The sequence below is a fragment of the Meles meles genome, chromosome 2, assembly GCF_922984935.1.
Source record: "Meles meles chromosome 2, mMelMel3.1 paternal haplotype, whole genome shotgun sequence".
Classification (NCBI taxonomy): Eukaryota; Metazoa; Chordata; class Mammalia; order Carnivora; family Mustelidae; genus Meles; species Meles meles.
In genome coordinates this window covers 88,914,456-88,933,271 of record NC_060067.1, presented here as the reverse complement: position 1 = coordinate 88,933,271, position 18,816 = coordinate 88,914,456, and the positions used below count along the sequence as shown (strand labels likewise).

Sequence of the window (18,816 nt, the reverse complement as noted above, 5' to 3'; positions counted from 1 at the left end):
TGTTTATTTCTTTGAGAGTATGCTGCACTATTCATAAGTGTCTTGATATCTGCATCCTACTTTTTTTTTTTAAGATTTTATTTATTTGAGAGAGAGAGAATGAGCAATGGGGTGGAACAGAGAAAGAGGGAGAAGCAGATTCCTTGCTGAGTAGGGAGCCCAATGCAGGGCTTGATCCCAGAACCCTGGGATCATGACCTGAGCCAAAGGCAGATGCTTAACCAACTGAGCCACCCACGTGTCTGCATCCTACTTTAAAAAGATTCAGTGGTGGGGCGCCTGGGTGGTTCAGTGGGTTAAGCCACTGCCTTCAGCTCAGGTCATGATCTCAGGGTCCTGGGATTGAGTCCCGCATCAGGCTCTCTGCTCAGCAGGGAGCCTGCTTCCCTCTCTCTCTCTCTGCTTGCCTCTCTATCTACTTGTGATCTCTCTCTGTCAAATAAATAAATAAAATCTTAAAAAAAAAAGATTCAGTGGCAAATTTAAAAATTGATAAAATATGTGTGTGTATGTAGAGAGAAAGCGAGAGCATGCACTAACGCATGTGTGGCAAATATTAAAAATTGGCAAATTTTGGCAAAAAGTATATATACACATATGGTATTGATTTTTCAATTTCTGTGTATGTTGAAATTTTTCAAAATTTAATTTAAAAAGAAAAATAAAAATCAGAGACACCAGAAAGCAGAAGCAGCAACTACCCCTCACTACAACTCACTACATTTTGAGTTAGTGTGAAAATTCACTACACTTTTAGGCAGGCCTGGTTTTAACAGTAACAGTTATGTAAACAGTCATGTTGATCCTGTGTTTTTAGGGCCATAAGCTTATGTGCATTGATCTCAAGTTTAATTTTAGCTTTATTAGTTGGTGAAATCAGAAATCAGGGGAAAAAAAGGCAAAATAAAACCAAGGCTGATGATACTAAGGGAAACTCATACATGTATTATTCATGCTACTAAAATAGATAAAGCAGTTGGGATAGCAAACTGACATCATGCATCAAGAGACCTAAAAATGGGGGTGCCTGGGTGGCTCAGCGGGTTAAAGCCTCTGCATTCGGCTCAGGTCATGATCCCAGGGTCCTGGGATCGAGCCCCGCATCGGGCTCTCTGCTTGGCTGGGAGCCTGCTTCCTCCTCTCTCTCTCTCTGCCTGCCTCTCTGCCTACTTGTAATCTCTATCTGTCAAAAAAATAAATCTTTAAAAAAAAAAAAAAGAGACCTAAAAATGTTCATGCCTCTTAATCCAGTAATCTTACTTTTTAAAAATAAATTCTAAGAAAGCAATTTAGAAAGGGATAACTAAGTCTGATTTCAGGATTATGGTTGGTAATATAGCATTCTTTGGTTCTGTGGACAAAAAACGAAAACAACAGCGAAATACCCCTCTCTAAAACCCGCAAGTTCTTTAAAAAACAAACAAAAAACCTTTTCCTGATATTAACAAACAAAACCTTTCTCTTTTTGGGGTTTGTGAATTGTTTGTTTTTCTGAACTTTTCTTCCTCTTTTTTTCCCCCTTCCCTCTGAAATGTAGATGGTGCCCAGCAATCTGCCCCTCACCCACATCTCTCCTCTCCTGGTGGCAGTTTTTATGCAGTTCTCTGAAATTCAAATTCCAGTCCTGTCTTCTTTCCAGAGCTCCATTTATGATGCTTACATTCCAACTGCTCCCCTTTTATCTCTTGAATATCCTGTTCTATGTTTCAACTCTTTATATCCAGAAATAAAAATCTATCTTATATATTTCCCCCTTAAAGTTATTTTTTATTCATATTCTATCAACTCATCTTGAAATCTTCAGCTTGAAATTTTCCCCTTTCTTACTCTAACCTCAAACCCTCGTGCTGTGGACTTGTAGTATCACTCTGGTGTGTCTTCACTCTGCATGAGGTTACCCTCGTTTCAGTTTGTTTTTTTATTTGAAGAATGTTTGTGATAGGTCCTTAATTGATCTCCCTGCATTCTCTCTCCTCTTTAAAGGAATCTTGTCAGAGAAGTCTTCCTAAAGCAGAGATCAGACCATATCACTTTCCAGATTAAAAATCTTCAAAGACTTAGTATGAAGAGAGAGGTTCTTGAACTCCATCATCTAGTTTTCAGGGTCGTCCACTACATAGTTTCAACTTACTTTCCTTTTAAAATTTTTCTCCCTCATATTTTTTTTCTCTTATTCCTTCATACTTTCCTCTGAGCCTTTTGTAATTTTTTGGCCTCTACCCGACCGTTGCCCTGTTTTCACATTTCCAGATCTCATCCGTGCTTTAGAAGTTGACTTTCAGATTTGCCTTCCAGCTGGAAGTAATCTTTTCTTCCTGGGAACTCCCAAAAGCTTTTTTTGTGTCTTTGTTACTGTGCTTAGCATCCTTTCCATTGCACTGTGATTATTTATGTACACATTACTGGTAAGGTTGTTAAGTTCTTTAAAGTTTGTACTCATGTCTTATTTTTCTATTTCCTGTGTATATTATCTGATATGTAGTTCTTAGTGGATATTTACTAAGTAAACATCATGTAAAGAGTTGTCTTATTTTGGTAGGTGTTTCTTTGTTGAGAAAAAGGAACAAAATTTTGAGGATACTTCTTGAATATGTCAAAGATGGAAAACATAGTATGGTCCCTAAGGACCTACAGAAATGTTTTTGGAAGTAATACATAACGCAAATAAATTTGCCCAAAAGATATATGTAGCTGAGACCTTGGATCACTAATTCAGGCCATTTTCAGACTGATGAAACTTAATTTTTTAAGCCATCTAGAATAGAAGATAGACTTAACAGTTTGTTCAGTCATTAAACAGTTATTGATACAAGCAGAAACTTTTTTCTTTAGTATTTCTGTAATATATAGCTCACATTTCATGTACTGTAATTTACTTCTTGATAGAACTTTTTAAGGATCTTCTAAATTCTTAAATGGTTCTAGTCCCCCTCTTGCACTTTTTATTGATTCTTTTTTTCCTCTCTGTTTCTCCTGGCAAAACTTACATTTAGATAATGCTCTGTTTTACAGGTATCATGGTCAGATATAGGAGGACTGGAAAATATCAAACTGAAATTGAAACAGGCTGTGGAGTGGCCCTTGAAACACCCAGAGTCTTTCATTCGAATGGGTATTCAGCCACCTAAAGGTGTTCTTCTGTATGGACCACCTGGATGTTCTAAAACAATGATTGCAAAAGCTTTGGCCAATGAGAGTGGCCTGAATTTCCTAGCTATAAAGGTAAGGTGTTAAATTTTTTAATTGCCACTTTCTTGTTCCAACCCCACTATCACCCATCATCTGATTCTTACCCTTAGAAAAACATGAAAAGGCATCTTAAGGAGTAGCTCATTTTTTTTTCTTTGAGGTTGATGGCAATATAATATAGGGGGATGAGCTCTAAATAAACTAGTCTTGTAATCAGCAAAAATGGTGGACTATAGAAAACTACTTTATTTAGTTTTGTGATTCTCAATATTTCTTATATCCATGTATAAAAGGAACCAGTCTTGTTTAGTTCCTGTTTTTAATTGTGCTAATCTCTTTTGCTTAGGTAAGACTTTATTATAAATATGAGGTGGATTTAATATTTATATAAAGTTTTTGAAGAAATTAAATAATTTATATGGTAAAACTAAATTCCTTAAAACATGTTTCTAGTCAAGGAATATCTGTACAAGTTTTATATTCTGAAACACACACATATGTTATTTGTTCTTTGCCCTACCCTATTACTTGGGGTAGATAATCTTACTTGACATGTAGTTTTTTTGACTTTAGGGCTAGATTTTTTTTTTTTAGGGTTTATTTCTTTTAGAGAGAGAGAGAGCATGTGAACAGATGGAGGGGCAGAGGGAGAGAGAATCCTCAAGCAGACTCCCCCACTGAGTGTGGAGCCCAACATGGTCGATCCTAAGACCCTGAGATCATGACCTGAGCTGAAATCAGGAGTCAGATGCTTAACCAACTGAGTCACCCAGGTACCCCAGGACCAGATATTAATTCTCTAATTAATTTTTATGCAATATGATCATCTATCCAGTTACTAAATATACATATATAAAACCTTAAATCCATTAGTGGAATGGACTTTATCACAAAAATATGACTTCAGTTTGTTAAATATCAAATTCATTTCAGAAAAAGCACATGATAAAAGGCTCTTTTTTGATAGTATCAGGGAATTTTTTTCATAATAAAATATGTTTTCTATCTTAGAACACTGAATGAAATCCTTGGCATATTGAAAGCATAAAATTTATTTCAGTGTAGAGTCAATTTTTTACTTAAAATTTTTTTTTTGGAATAATGTTTAGATATGTTTAGGCTTTTTAAGAATCAGTATCTTGACAGTCACTAGTGTTTGCATATTTGTTATTATCTTGTGAAATATATTAAATACTCAAGATAGGGGCGGAGACCATTTTCACCATGATCACTTAAACTGAATCACAGCCACAGTTTTAAAGTTTGCAGCTTTAAATGTTGGGGTAATGAGTGATTTTGAAATTTCAGAAGCATCTTGATTTCTCTTTGGTCCCTGTTCTCTTATGTCATGGTAATGGACATAGCTGTTTTACTGGAACTTCCTACTCATTTTACTGTCATCTCCCACTTTTCTATGCCTACCTTGTTGCATATTCCACAGTGGTATATTCATAACCCTTGAATTTTTTTTTTTTTCCTGTCTGCTGGATATCTGAAACTTATTTGATGAGTTCTGCACTCACAGTTATTTACACTGGAATCTCAAAGAGGAGCACGTTTATTTTCCTATGAACTAGTATCTCATTCTTATGTAATCTAAGATAGCTGTTCCAGATGTTACCAGGACTACTTTCTGGCATATTTTAGGATTACTTAGAAATATATTTATCACTGTTTTTGAGTATGAAACATTTCAGAACTTTAGGCAGTTTTACTTTTTTCACTGTGAGAAAATGTACAAAGATTCTTTGAAAGGTTTATCTTGCACACTGTTCATGTAAAATAACCATGCTTGTGTTAACTTATTTGAGCTTTTCCACTAAACTCATGTTCATTTTTCTTTTAGGTCATACATACATAAAGGATAAGTGATGTTAAGAAATTTTTTTATTCAATTGAGTTCATACTTGCTTAGTATCCTACTTACTAGTTTTTATTTAAGGTGGATTTTTATTCAATATACATTTTAATATAGTTTGGCAGTGTTATTCAATTTTTGAATCTGGCTGGAGATTATATTTAATAAATAATGAATGTTCATTCTACTATTTTTTAAGTTTTCTTACATGTTTAAAAATCTCCAAAAGAAAAAGTTGGGAACTTGAAAAAATTTGTTTTTCTCTGCATTTTCATCAGTCTTTTCATCTTTTCTCATCATTGCTTGTGAGAAGGGTTTAAAGTAGCTAGGTCATATAGCTTATGTATGCAGAAATGAAGTCAAAGAAATTGGGAATTTATAATATATTCTTCCTAGTTTTGTGTTGTTGTTGTTGTTTTCTATGACGAAATGTTGGTTTTTGGTTGCAACATATATGTTTCTTTTCCCAGGGATTTAAGTGTTAAGTTTGAGCTTTTGAAATCACACGTCTGACAGATTTTGAAAATGACCGGAGAAATGTAGATAGTGCAATTTTCTAGCCTATTGGAAAATACAAGAATCTTACATGTATTGTAAGGAAAAATTCCCTAACATTTTTTACAGTTGTAATTACCTTTAATTTGCAAAATAAAGAATTTAAAGATTTGAAACATTTCTTGTTCTGAGTTTATGAAAGAACCATTTGGCATCCCCTCTGCATCTTTCCTAAACAGTGATTAAAAGAGGTGTACTTAGTGTAAGTTTAGACTTCACCTTGGCTTATGTGACTCTTAATATCCTTTGGCACCTGTATGTGTTTTTGTGTAGACTCTAGCACTTGACATATGCTTAAGTTTAGTTTGTCATCTGTGTCAATTATGTCAAAATATTTTCCAGTTGAAATTTCCTCTCTGCTTCTCTCTTGCTTTTGTCTGGAGTGCTTCCCTTGGGTAGTTGGGCTGCTTTACCTTATGAAGAACTGTTAACTGATTCTGGAAGAAGGGTGATTAGGCATTTGACAAGGATTTTGAGCAAGTCCTTTAGTAGCTGTTTTTGGTGAGTACTAGAATGTAATGAGCTTAGGGTATGCTTGACTTTTTTGGGGAAATTTTCTTCTGTTACTTGTCTCAAGGAGGAATTCTATAAAATACATCCCATTTTCAGGAAACTTTTATTCAAAGCATGCACGTTTCTAAGTACTTACTGTTCTTTATTCAACTAGATCTCCTACTGTTCTGTTATCAAAGATACAAAATAATTTGAATTTGGTAAGTTCCAAGTTTATCTTTAAGCTTTTGTTTTTAAATTTTGTGGGGTAGTCTGTAAATCATAGAGTTTCCATTTTGCAGATACTGTGTGGAAAACTGTATAGAGACACCTCTTTATATACTGAATGCTTTAAGTTTAGTTTCTAGGATTGCAAATGAGGATAATAATGTTTAAGATAGTGAAATAACTTTTCCAAGGTCGGAGTTGTGGAGATGAAACTGAAATTTGGTCTCAGGACTTTCTGAGTGCACAGTCTAAGCTGTGAACCACTGCATTATACAGTCTTTTATTCCCCTCCCCTCTTCTTTAATTTAATGCCCAGTCCTTTTTTTCACTAATTACACCATGATACTGGAGAAAGTAGTTCAGGCAGTTTCTACAGGGCAGGTTCAGAGAAGAGAAAAGATGTTTCTGGGACAGTTAAAAAAAAAAAAAAAAAAAGATTTGTTCCTGTAGGACAAAGAAAACTGAGAAAAGTAGCATGGCTTTGAGGTAGGAGTTGGTGAAAATAATAAGAAAGAGTAATCACTGCCAAAGAAACAGGAACCTGATGAATAAGATGGAAGTATATGGAAGGAGACTAGTGGTTGAATAAGGTGGAGCTTGAAATTTACCTATTACTATATAATTTGTGATCTTGAAATTGTGTTACAATGAAAAGAGTACTAAACCAGGATTCAGATAGCTTTGGTTTGATTCTTAACCCTTGGACTTTTAGCTCTGTAGCCTTAAATAAGTTCTCTTGGTCTCAGCTTTTTGTTTTTGTTTTGTTTTTTTAATCTGTATTAGCTCTTCGAGAGGATTAGTATATTAAGAAGTAACTGAAAAAGTTTTGAAAGGCGTAACTTTTCAGTTCTTTAAGTGCAGGCTGCATATAGTTAGGACTTCCTGTCAAAGAGTTCAATACGAAAAGGGGATTGGGGAAGAGTTACTTACTTGACAGTGTAGAAACTGGCACACACTACTTCAGCCAGGTGCTCAAGGTTAACATATTCAGTGATTAGTCATGTTGATGGTGTATACCTTTGTATTATGTGACAAGAATGGCACTTTATTTTTGGGGTCTTCCTCTATAAGACTCATAATCTGTGTCTGACCATGAGAAAAGCTTCAGGCATTCTATAAAATATCTGACCAGTACTCCTGAAATTGCCAAGGCCATCAAAAAGAAGGAAAGTCTGAGAAACTCATGGCAAAGAGGAACCCAAGGAGACATGACAGCTGAATATAATGTTACAGTAGTTCTCTGGGATGAGATCCTAGAACAGAAAAAGGATATTAGATAAAAGCTAATCTGAATAAACTATGGATTTTCGTGAGTCAGTATTGATACATTATTATTAGCTGATTATAACAAATGTACCATACCAATATATGATGTTAATAATTGGGGAAACTAAGTGTGCAGTGGGGGTTGCGAGGTGGTATAGGAACTCAGTACTATCTTAATTCTTCTGGAAATCTTAAGCTTTATCAGAAGAGGTCTGTTAATTAAATAAAAGAGTTTTAAGGTCAGTATCACGGATCCAGACATAGTACAGACATTTAATGAATATAACTGAAGTTAAAAAGCCTGGCGCATAGCTCTGTACTACACTATATGGGAAGAGTGGAATGTATGGAAGGAGAAAAGCCAGGGGGGAGATTGCCAATTCCTTGGGTGAGGGCTTTGGGGGAGACCTTCTTTCCTATTCATCATCCTGCTGTTCATGGTGATAATGGAAAGTTCCTGGGAAACGAAAGCCCTGAGAGGAAATTGGCTGGGGAATCTGGGTTTAGGGCTTCCCTGCGCTTGCCTATTTCACTGCAGTTCTCAGTTAAAGCCTATAAAGGAGTGTGTTGGTTCTGGCCCCAGACCCTATCATTATAAAGAATACTTTCTTTTAGTGTTTTGGTTATTTTTTCTTTCACCTCGGATATAGCTTCTAATTTAGTCTCACCAGGAACTATGTCCAGATTCATGCCTTTTGTGGACCCTAACTCATTATTTTCCTTCTATAGGTTTATTGCCATTTGGGCTCATCTAGAGTCTGAAACCTTTTGAGTTTCTATTTCATTTCCTTTCAGGCTTTTTTTTTTTTAACTTTAATAATTCCCTTGATTGGGGCGCCTGGGTAGCTCAGTGGGTTAAAGCCTCTGCCTTTCGCTCAGGTCATGATCCCAGGGTCCTGGGATCGAGCCCCGCGTCGGGCTCTCTGCTTGGCGGGGAGCCTGCTTCCTCCTCTCTCTCTCTCTCTGATCTTTAAAAAAAAAAAAAAAAAAAAATAATTCCCTTGACTTCTCCAAATAGTGTTGTCTTATGTGCCCCATATGCTTAAATTGGCAGTTATTAGTATCATTATTAGATATATATACTTAGTTTTATCACTCTTTGAATGGCTATTAGGGAATAACTAATGGTAATTGATTATTAGGACAAATAGAATGATGTGCCATTATGTAGAAGTTAGATTGGATTTACTTAACTTTGGCATTATTTGTGCATTATATAAGCTGACATATTAAAGTTGAAACATCGTATGTTATAACTTAATGTTAACATTTTTTTGAGTTGGGCTTGTATCAGTCAATAAAAGTGCTATGTAAAAAAGATCCCTTGACATGAAAATATTATAAAATATTTGGCTAAAAGCAAAAAATGATAATAATATGAACTATAATAACAAAACTTTCAACATTTGGAGTCTTAGAAGACAGATTTAAAAAGAGAAGAATGCCTTCAGACGTCTAAGAAGTTTACTTAATAATAGAAAGAAAATTTTATTGTTGGATTCATTTAGCTTTTTATTCATGGAATCCAGCTGAAAGAGATTAGTCATTTTTTTCCTTCTTTTAAATCTCTTGAATAAAATTTAATTAAAGAAATATCAAAGTTTCATGTCTATAATGCTTTGAAACTATTTGTAAATGTTTTATAATTGCAACAGTTATGTAACTCAGATTATTAAGTTCCTTCTTTATGTTCTATATTCTCTGTTTCTGTACATGGTAAACAAAGATGCATTAGATGGGCTCCTCGCTGTCAACTCATAATTTAGTCAGACATTTGATTAAAGAAGTGATATAATGAAATGGGTAACATTTAGAATCTTGATGATTAAATGTATGTGAGAAATGAAAAAGGGAAAAGTCAGAGGTGATTAAAATATTCATTGTCAGTGACTGGTAGATGGAAGTACCCTGACTCTTGAAAAAGTTAGCACGTGAGGAAGAAAAAGGCAGATTAGAGGTGGGAGAGCAGATACCAGACTGGGATTTAGACATGTGGAGTTTGAAATGCCTGTGGAACAACATGGCAGATAATATGTAAAAGGCCATTTTTTGTATGGGTTTGCAGCTCAAGAGAATGGTCATTTCTAGTGATGAAAACATGGAAGCTGAAACCCAGTGTTTGCAGTTCTGCGTATTAGTCAGTAAAGGAGTTGGAGAGTGACTAGAATGGTCAGCAGTAATGTAAGGGGTTTCTGTGGGCATGTCTACATTCAGACTTTATAGCCAGCCAAATTGTAGGCAGCATGGTGCTGCTGTGTAAATTCTGAAGTGTGTCATTTTAGTTTCCTGAAACAATAAGTTGTGGGGAAGGTTTGTGTTGTACTTTTTTTGAGAGGAACAGCTTGAATTCTGTTCCCTTCTCTGCTAGCCCCTCTTGCTTTTTAGGGTTTTTACTTACCAAGGTAAGGTATTTCTTGCCTCATACTTAATGCCTGTTTTCAAACCCTTTGAAGTACTTTCCCAAAATGGCCTTCTGTATGTGCCGATGTCGTACTTTTTATTAATTTTCAAGATCCTTTACTCACATTACATATATGTAATTCTATCTCATGCGAGTTTGGGTTTTTATGAGTATATTCCATAGCATTTAACCATAGTTAACACTTAGGTTAACTTGCCTTCCCTAGACATTTTAGAACTTATAAAAACTGGGTTTGAATTGTAATAGCCAAAAGCAACAGGCAGGTGTCAGACACATTTAAAAAGCCCTTGGGAAACTGGAAAAAATCCAGTACTGATTAAAGGGGCAAAATTGCCTTGCAATTCTGCATGAGGTGTAAGTATTGAGTTTGTGACTGATAGGATATAAAATCATGAAACAATAAAAGATAAGTCAGATTTAGTTCTCACTGTATTAATAGCACAGCTGGACAAATCTTTACATGAATTTATGTTATTTATGTTTTGAAAACTTGGACACTTGAAATATTAACCATGGAAACATGGAAAATAACATTACTGCAAAATAAGCCTACTTATGATACTTTATTTATTTTTGGTAGTTTTTCTTGATCACCCTTATGAGTGAAGCACATTATCTGGGCAGGTAAAATGTGACAGGGCTAACATACCACAGTTATTTGGTAATTAAAATTGGAAAAGAAATAACTTTATCTAGTCCATCTATTTTATGTTTATGTATTACTTTTTTAAAGAGTTAACTTATGAGCAAATGTGGCACTTATAAACCATACTATTTATACCTAACCCTTATTATATTTTGATGTAAATGGTCTCTTGTTTATAATAGAAATCAATAAAATTTTTATTTTCAAATTAACCCATGTTCACAGCTATTTATTGAGGATTATACTTTGTGCTTGTCACTTGTTCTGCTCCCACAAATACTTTTGAATTTGAATTGCTAGTACCATGCAAAATCTTTTTTTTTTTAATTTAATTTAATTTATTTATTTGACAGAGAGAGAGAGAGAGAGCGAGCGAGCGAGCGCACACGCACATACAAGCAGGGGGAATGGCCAGTAGGGGGAGAGGGATGGGAGAAGCAGGTTCTCCTCGCTGAGCAAGGAGCCGGATGCACGGCTTGATTCTAGAACCCTGGGATCCTATGACCTGAGCCAAAGGCAGATGCTTAACTGACTGAGCCATCCAGGTGCCCCACCATGTAAACTCTTAAGGGCACATTTCCTTTTTATTTATTTATTTATTTATTGGAATGGCTTGGAACAAATGGAACACATCATAGTTTTTAGAAAGAGTAATTGTCTAGGAACCAAAATCCTGCATTTTTCTCATTTTTTTCTGTCATTTAACTTTTTTGGGCTTTTGGCATTTCATTCAACTTCTTCACACTTTGTTTTCCTCAGGTTTTAAATGAAGTAGGTTAGACTAAATGACTCCTAAAGCCCTCCCACTACATTCTGAGTATGTTTAACATAGTGCTTATATTCTAATCTGTTGTTTGTCCTTTATTCCTGTCAATTGCTAAACTTTTAGGGCCTTTCCTCTAATTGTCAGGTATGTTGGTTAAGAGACTTGCATGCCAGTTCTGCCATTTATTAAGCTGTGTGACTTTTCATAAATCACTTAAACTTTTTTCACTTCACATTTTTTTTTTCTGTAAAGTTATGATAATAAGAATATCCATCTCAGGGGACTGTTGTAAGCAGTGGAGAATAATACATATGAAACTTTAGAAGTCTTTAGAAAGACTTCATGAAATTAGTTGACACTAGTTGCTGCTTTCTTCTGTTTTTAAGAATTGCATACATATTTGGTTTCAAATAGAACAAAAATATAGCATCATAGCTTATGATTCCTTGTTTCCTGTTGGAATAAAATGTAATGTTTCTTGAAAGCTGAATTTAATCTTTTGCAACTTATTGTACCAGAAAACAGTGATTTTTGGCTATTTGAACTTTAAGCTCAAAGTAAACCTTCCTTGGTTTTGATATTGCCTTGGCTTCTTATAAAATTCTGGACCCATGTAACATATCAGTGTAGCTATTGGGTTGCATTTTGTAGGCCAGTCATCTAGGTAAGATTTGTCAGGATGGTGGTTTCTGCAACATCACATGTTCTTTAGGGGCCCTATGGAAGTCTTTTTTTTTTTTTTTTTTTAAGGTTTCTTATTAGAGAGAGAGAGAGTGCATACAAGCTAGAGAGAGAACAGGGGTTAGGGAGGGAGAGGGAAAGGAGACTCAGCAGGGAGTCTGACTAGGGGCTAGATCCCAGGACTCTGGGATCATGACCTGAGCCAAAGGCATCTGCTTAACTGACTGAGCCATCCAGGCTCCCCTCCTGCAGAAGTCTTTTTATTACTGCTATGACTTCTTAGTAATACTTGAATTATTCCAGCACATATTTTCTTATAGTGCAAAATTCTTAGGTTTGGTTTTCAAATCTTTTTTTTTCCTTTTTCTTTTGTTTTTTTTGAAGGGAAAAAAACATTGTTTCTTATTTACAGGTTTCCTTTAGCTAAACTCTATTTAGTAGAGGAATGACTCTTTACTGGTTGAGGTTATATGCCATATTTTCACATTTCAAAAAAAAAAAAAGTCTGTTTGCCTAAACATCATATATTTAAAATATTAATTTTTCTGTTACTGGTAGCAGGATATTGATATTATATTCTCAGAGATCACGAAATGATCATAATCTTGTACATTTCAACACTGATGTTCAAGTCATCTTTTTTAGATAATCTGTGGAGAACAACAATCATTTCTCCCGATTCCTTCAGTTAAGCCAGATAATTAAAAAGCAGTACATATGCAATGTATATACTGCCTGAATATAAAGTTATGTCTTCACTGGGTTACTATTTTATGTCATGCCCTTGACTTATGGAGAGTTGCTGTAAGAATAATAACAATAATTCAGATTCGGCATGATAGTAATTACAGTAAAACAACAGTGACATCAGCAATTTCCTTTCTGATTATTATCAGGGCACACTTGCTTAATTAGTTACCCGAAATAGAATAACATTCTGCATAAAAATTTCTCACCCTGTCCTCACTCTACCTTCTCTGACCTCCTCCCTGACAATAACCCATTTTCCTGATTATTGAATGTTTGTTTTATTGAGTGGGTCCTGATTCTTGTTTTATTGTTCACTGTCTTAACTGTTTGTCCACAGTCTTCTTTGGGTAAAAGGGTAATTTATCATATTGCAAATGAATAACACCTACTTTATTTATTTGACTGTCTATATTATGAACCGACAGACATTGTTTTGCCCTGTAATACAGGAATTAAAATGATCAGGCGAGGTGAAACCATGCAAAAATGATTCATGGGGAAAATTACAACTGTTCTGCAATCTTTAAAAAGTTGGCAAAACATTAAGAACTCTCTTACTCTTTGTTGTAAATAATATATAAACAGTGCATTTTGGCTACGTAACAACAGCTTTCTTGCTGGTCTCCTTAGTATAGCCATTCATTTACACTCTGATGGTATAAAACTCCATTTTATGAGGACACTGCAATTTATTTACTCATTTATTTATTTGAAGTATACTTGGCAAAAAATGTTATACTAGTTTCAAGTGTACAGCATATTGTTTCAACAATTCTGTATATTACTCAGTGCTCACTGCAACAAGTGTAGTCACCATCTGTCACCGTACCATGTTATTACAGTATTGACTATATTCTCTATGCTGTACTTTTTATCTCCATGACTTATTTTATAATTGGAAGTTTATACCTCTTTAGCTATTTCACCCATTTTTATATTCATGAATTCCAGATTTAGGATTTATTTTTGGTTGCAAACAATGCTTCTATAATATTCTTGCATATGTCTCCTTTGGTGTATGCATAAGAGTTTCTCTATGGTATATTACCTAGAAGTTATTGTCATTGGGCATGAACATCTTAAACATACTAGGTATTTTGAAATTGCTTTTTAAAGTATCATTAATTTTTTTCCTTAATGTTTAATCAGTTTTCTTAATATTTTTAAGGCCAGGTTTTTTAGTCACCAATAATGTCATTGATATTTTTGGTGACTTTTGATCTTGTTGACAGAAATGAACTATTTCAAATTGTGTGAGGTTAATCTAGATAAGGGACCAGCAAATTACACAGCCTTTGGGTCAAATCCAGCCTGCAGCTTGTTTTAATATACCCCTCTAGTTAAGTATGAATTTTACATTTTTAATGGGATGTTAAAAAAGAGAAATATGTGACACAAGCCATTTGTGGCCCATAGAGTAAAATATTTACTGTCTGGCTCTTTGTGTTTTTTCTTCTCAATTCCACAGTACTCAGGAAAATGCCTTCAGGTTTATTTATCTCACTGATGACTATAAGTGTAAATTTTGTGTTCCTATTACACTGTCTAATGTGTGTCTTAAAAACAAGCTTGTAAAATTGATTTGATATTAAGCCATTGCTATTAAAAATCCTTTAAAAGGGGAGAACACTCTGCTTCAGCATAACTAACGTTTCATCCTTTGTCTTCATTGAAAATAAATCTGTTTTGGATTGCATTATTTAAGAAATTAAGATAATTAAATCATTGGTAATGAGATTAGAGTCATAAGTATCTCTGTAGTATTTTTGGGGAAACAAGCTCAAAAACCATTTCATTATGTAAACATGATTGCTTGGAGACAGTGTAGGTACCAATGTATAGACAGTTGGTGTACTAGTTATAAAGTATAGTCATCAAAAGCACTGTCCCAAGCAAGTTTTCTTAAAAATGTGTTTGCTTACCGACGGTTTATGTGTTTCTTGGTTGTTGGTAGATTTCAGTCACAAATGTAGAATTCCCTTAAATGTTACATAATATTTCATAATATGTCATAATTATGTTTTTAATATATCTGCCCCCTAATTACCCTCAAGTATTAATTTTTTAGATTATGTATAATCTGTTACTTTGAGATTATTTTGAAAAGATTATTTTTAAAGAAAAGAGGAAAACAGGTGTAAGAAATAGATGAGAGGCTTCATGTTTTGTTTTTTAGGGAAAACTTTGTTAATGTTATAGAAATTTACTAATGCATCATCTTGCATTAAATAAAAATATCAGGCAGAAAGATAAAACTACTTCTCTTATTACTTAAGGATTTCTATGTTGATGCTATCAAATAACTCCTCTTAAGTGAACATGACTAAAGGCAGTATTCTTGGAGCAGCTGGATTTTGTTTAGCCTGACTGTTGAGAGACTCTTCCTATTCTTTTCTTATTCTTATCCTTGACTGTTCATCCTGATCCCCCATGTGTTCTAATGCACTCATTTGTTGCCATTCCATGAATATTTTTGAAGCACCTATTGTGGAGGTAGTATATAAAAAAAGTATTAAATATTGTCTCCTTTTTATCAGACATATTTATAATTTGCCTTTTAATGCCCCAAATTTTTGTCCGTTTTTCCCATCTTTTTTTTTTTCTCCTCTTCTGCCTTCTTTTGGAATAGTTGAGTGTGTTTTGGTATCCTGTCTTATCTCCCCTATTTTCTTAATAGCTAAACCTCTTTGTTTTATTTTTTAAAAAATACTTACTCTAGGTTTATAGGATACAAATTTAATTTATAGTGTGCCTCCCAGTACTATATTACTTTATGTTATAAGATTCTTACAATTTACTTTCCTTTGTGCTATACTCTATATTTTATCTCAACATATGTATAAACCCCACAGTATATTATTATTTTTGCTTTAGATGTTCACTTGTCTTTTTAAGAAATTAATGAAAAATATTTAGCCATATAGTACCATTTCCGACACTTTTCATTTCCTTGTACTTAATATAGATTCCCTCCTGGCTTTTTTATTTTTAAGAAAGGGGAGAGAGAGAGATGGGGGGAGGGGTAGATGGAGAGGAGAAAGAGAATCCTAAGTAGGCTCCAACCCAGCACAAAGCCCAACGAGGGGCTCAGTCTCACAATCCTGAGATCACGACCTGAGCTAAAATCAGGAGTCCCAAGCTTAACCGACTGAGCTACCCAGGTGCCCCGCCCTTCTGGCTTTAAAACTTCCTTTAACTAAGTTTTTGCAGTGGAGATTTGTTGGTGGTACTTTCCTTTAGTTTCTGTTTATCTGATACAGTCTTTTGTTTGCTTACACTGTCTAAGGATATGCTATTCTAGCTTGATGGTTGTTTTTTGCAATACTTTTGTTCTAATGTCACCTGGCTCATAAGGTTGTGGATGAGAAGTCAGTACTGATTCTTTTTGTTTGCTTGCATGTTAGGTGTCTTTTTGTTCTCCAACTTCTCTGAAGTTTGTATCTTTTTTGCTGGTTTCCAACAACTTGATCTCTATGTGCTTGGTGTGATTTTTTTTTTTTTTCTCCTATCATATTTGGGGTTTGTTGAGCTTTTTAGATCTGGGGTTTCATTGATTTTATCAAATTTATATATATTTCTGTTTTTCTCCTTATGCTTTTTTCTGGATCTCTAATTATACATATATTAAGTCTTTGGCTTTTGTTATATAGATCCCTGAAGTCTCATCATTTTTATTAAGTCTTTTTTGCTTCAATTTGAATAGTTGCTCTGTCTTCAGGTTTACTGACTGTTTCACTACAGTGCTATTATATTTATAATACCTGTTTTAAGACATTGTCTGCTAATTTAATCATTTCTGTTCTTTCTGGGTCTGTGTTTATCAAATCTTTTTTACTTATCTCACTGTAATTGTTCTGTTTGTGGATCAAGTGTTTTTTCTTCTATTTTTATGAACTGTTTAAACTTTATAGAAAGATTGCAGGAGTAGTCAGAATTTTTTTTTTCCTGAATGCATTTGAGAATAAGTTGCTGCTGTATGCTCTATCACCCTGAATACTTTAGTGTATATATCTATAAAAAATACATTCTGTCATGTAACCATAGTACAACTATCAAGTTAGAAAAGAACATCATTATTACCATTTAAGTTTGTCACTTGTCCCAGTACTGTCCTTTATGACAAAATGATCTGGTCCATAATCATGTGCTGTATTTAACTGTCATGTCTCTTAAGTGTTCTTCATTTGGGAATGGGTCCTCACTTCTTTTTTTACTTCTGTGACCCTGACATTTTTGAACATTATAGGTCAGTTATTGTGTAAAATATCTCTCAGTTTGGGTTTTTTAAATATTTACTCATGATTAGATTCAGATATTTCGTAGAAACAATGCTGTGTTCTCATTGCGTCCTGTCAGGTGTTACTTGATTTTAAAAGGTCTCATTTCTACTGATGCTAACTTCGATTATGGTGGTGTCTGCCAAGCTTCGCCATTGTAAAATTACTGTTATCCCCATGAAGTTAATATTGCTCTGTGGGTAGTTACTTTGGGACTGTATAACTACCTTGTTCCTCAACAAATGTTAACAGTAGGTTTCCATCTCTTTGAGCACTTTCTTACTATCTAGGCAGTAAGATTTCCAGACTCATTTTGTACATCACCTATCCCAGCCTTGGAATCCGCCATTTCTTTAAGAAGCCCTGATACCTTTATGGTGGAGAATTTGGAATCCAGGTTTTTATAATTTAAAAGCCATGCTCTGGGTGCTAGATGTGCTTATTATTATTGGGATATGGCAACTCTCAGGTTCTCTGAGGGAACAGAGCTCAGGAATATGAATGTGTTTGTATATATATGCACACACATGCATACACATATGGACACACATATGGGTATATATATTTGCACACACTTTTTTATATTTACTTACCTAAATATATTGAAAGTCTTGGATTTATACTGATAATTCCAATTTCAGTTCAGTACAGCAGAATTCATTCTCATTTTCTTTATTTTTATATTACAACTCCTCTAATAGTGAGGAACCTGGCTACTATTATCCTTAATTATTTATTTGATCAGTCCTTCTAAATATAATTCCCCTTTACTGCCTCTGCCCCTTTTCTTCCAGAACAGACATACTCCTCATCTGTCAGGGTGATGCCACCATCTTCCTTTCCCACCTCTCCCCACCTCTTGTAGCACCCTCCTCATCCCACTGACTTTAGTGATCTTTGCTGTGCTGCTCTTCCCCACGTGTACTTTTCTTACTCCCCTAGGGCCCTGGTACCCAGTACAAGACCATCTTGTCACCTCAGTGCTTTCCTTATCCTATTCTGCCCCTCCATATTCTTCCTTGACATCTTCCATACTGTTCGCCTCGCCACATCCTATCCTTCCAGGAGGATACCTGTCTTACCCACTAGGGCTACATACAATATTCTGTATAACATTGCCCCAGGATGCCTTCTCATGTGGACACTTACCTCAACTCACTTTGCTTTAGTACTCCATGCTGTTCTGCTCCCTTGTATGGGAACTCTCCATCTCAGTTCTCGTCCAAATCCTACAGGAATGTCCTCCTCATTCCACTCAGACTGTGACACTTCATTTTGAGCCACCTTCCCAGGGTGAAGTTCTCCTTACCCTCTTGATCTCTGATACCTCATGTTAGGTGGTTGCCACCACTACCCCTGTGCTGATTTCTGCTTGTTCATCTGTGTTCCTCCCAACCCCCCTCCAGCCATAGGAGATAACTCCCTTAGAACAAAGTCTCAGAACCACCAACCCTGGTAACCCTCATCAGTCAGAGCATCACACCATGACAATGACAATGATTCTTGTCACCTTCTAAGTGTCCATTCATTCAGCTTCTCTCTGAATCTCCCTTCAGATATCTGCCACTCAGCACTTCATCCAGCTGATAGAAAACCTCTTTTCCCTTCCTGTGTCCAGGTATTTTAGAAGGGGTACCAACAGTGAAACGTGTGCCCTTCTAGTAATAAAGTTCTACAGACTTTTAC

At 35.0% G+C, this 18,816-nt stretch overlaps 1 protein-coding gene across 1 annotated transcript in view; it reads left to right on the top strand.

Annotated features, from left to right (window-relative positions):
- Window positions 1–18,816, top strand: part of SPATA5 (spermatogenesis associated 5) — a 336,855-nt gene that overhangs the window by 65,569 nt on the left and 252,470 nt on the right. The window contains exon 11 of the mRNA XM_045998426.1: window positions 3,013–3,222. Within this exon, the coding sequence (XP_045854382.1) occupies window positions 3,013–3,222 (210 nt within the window). The remainder of the gene's footprint in view (window positions 1–3,012; window positions 3,223–18,816) is intronic.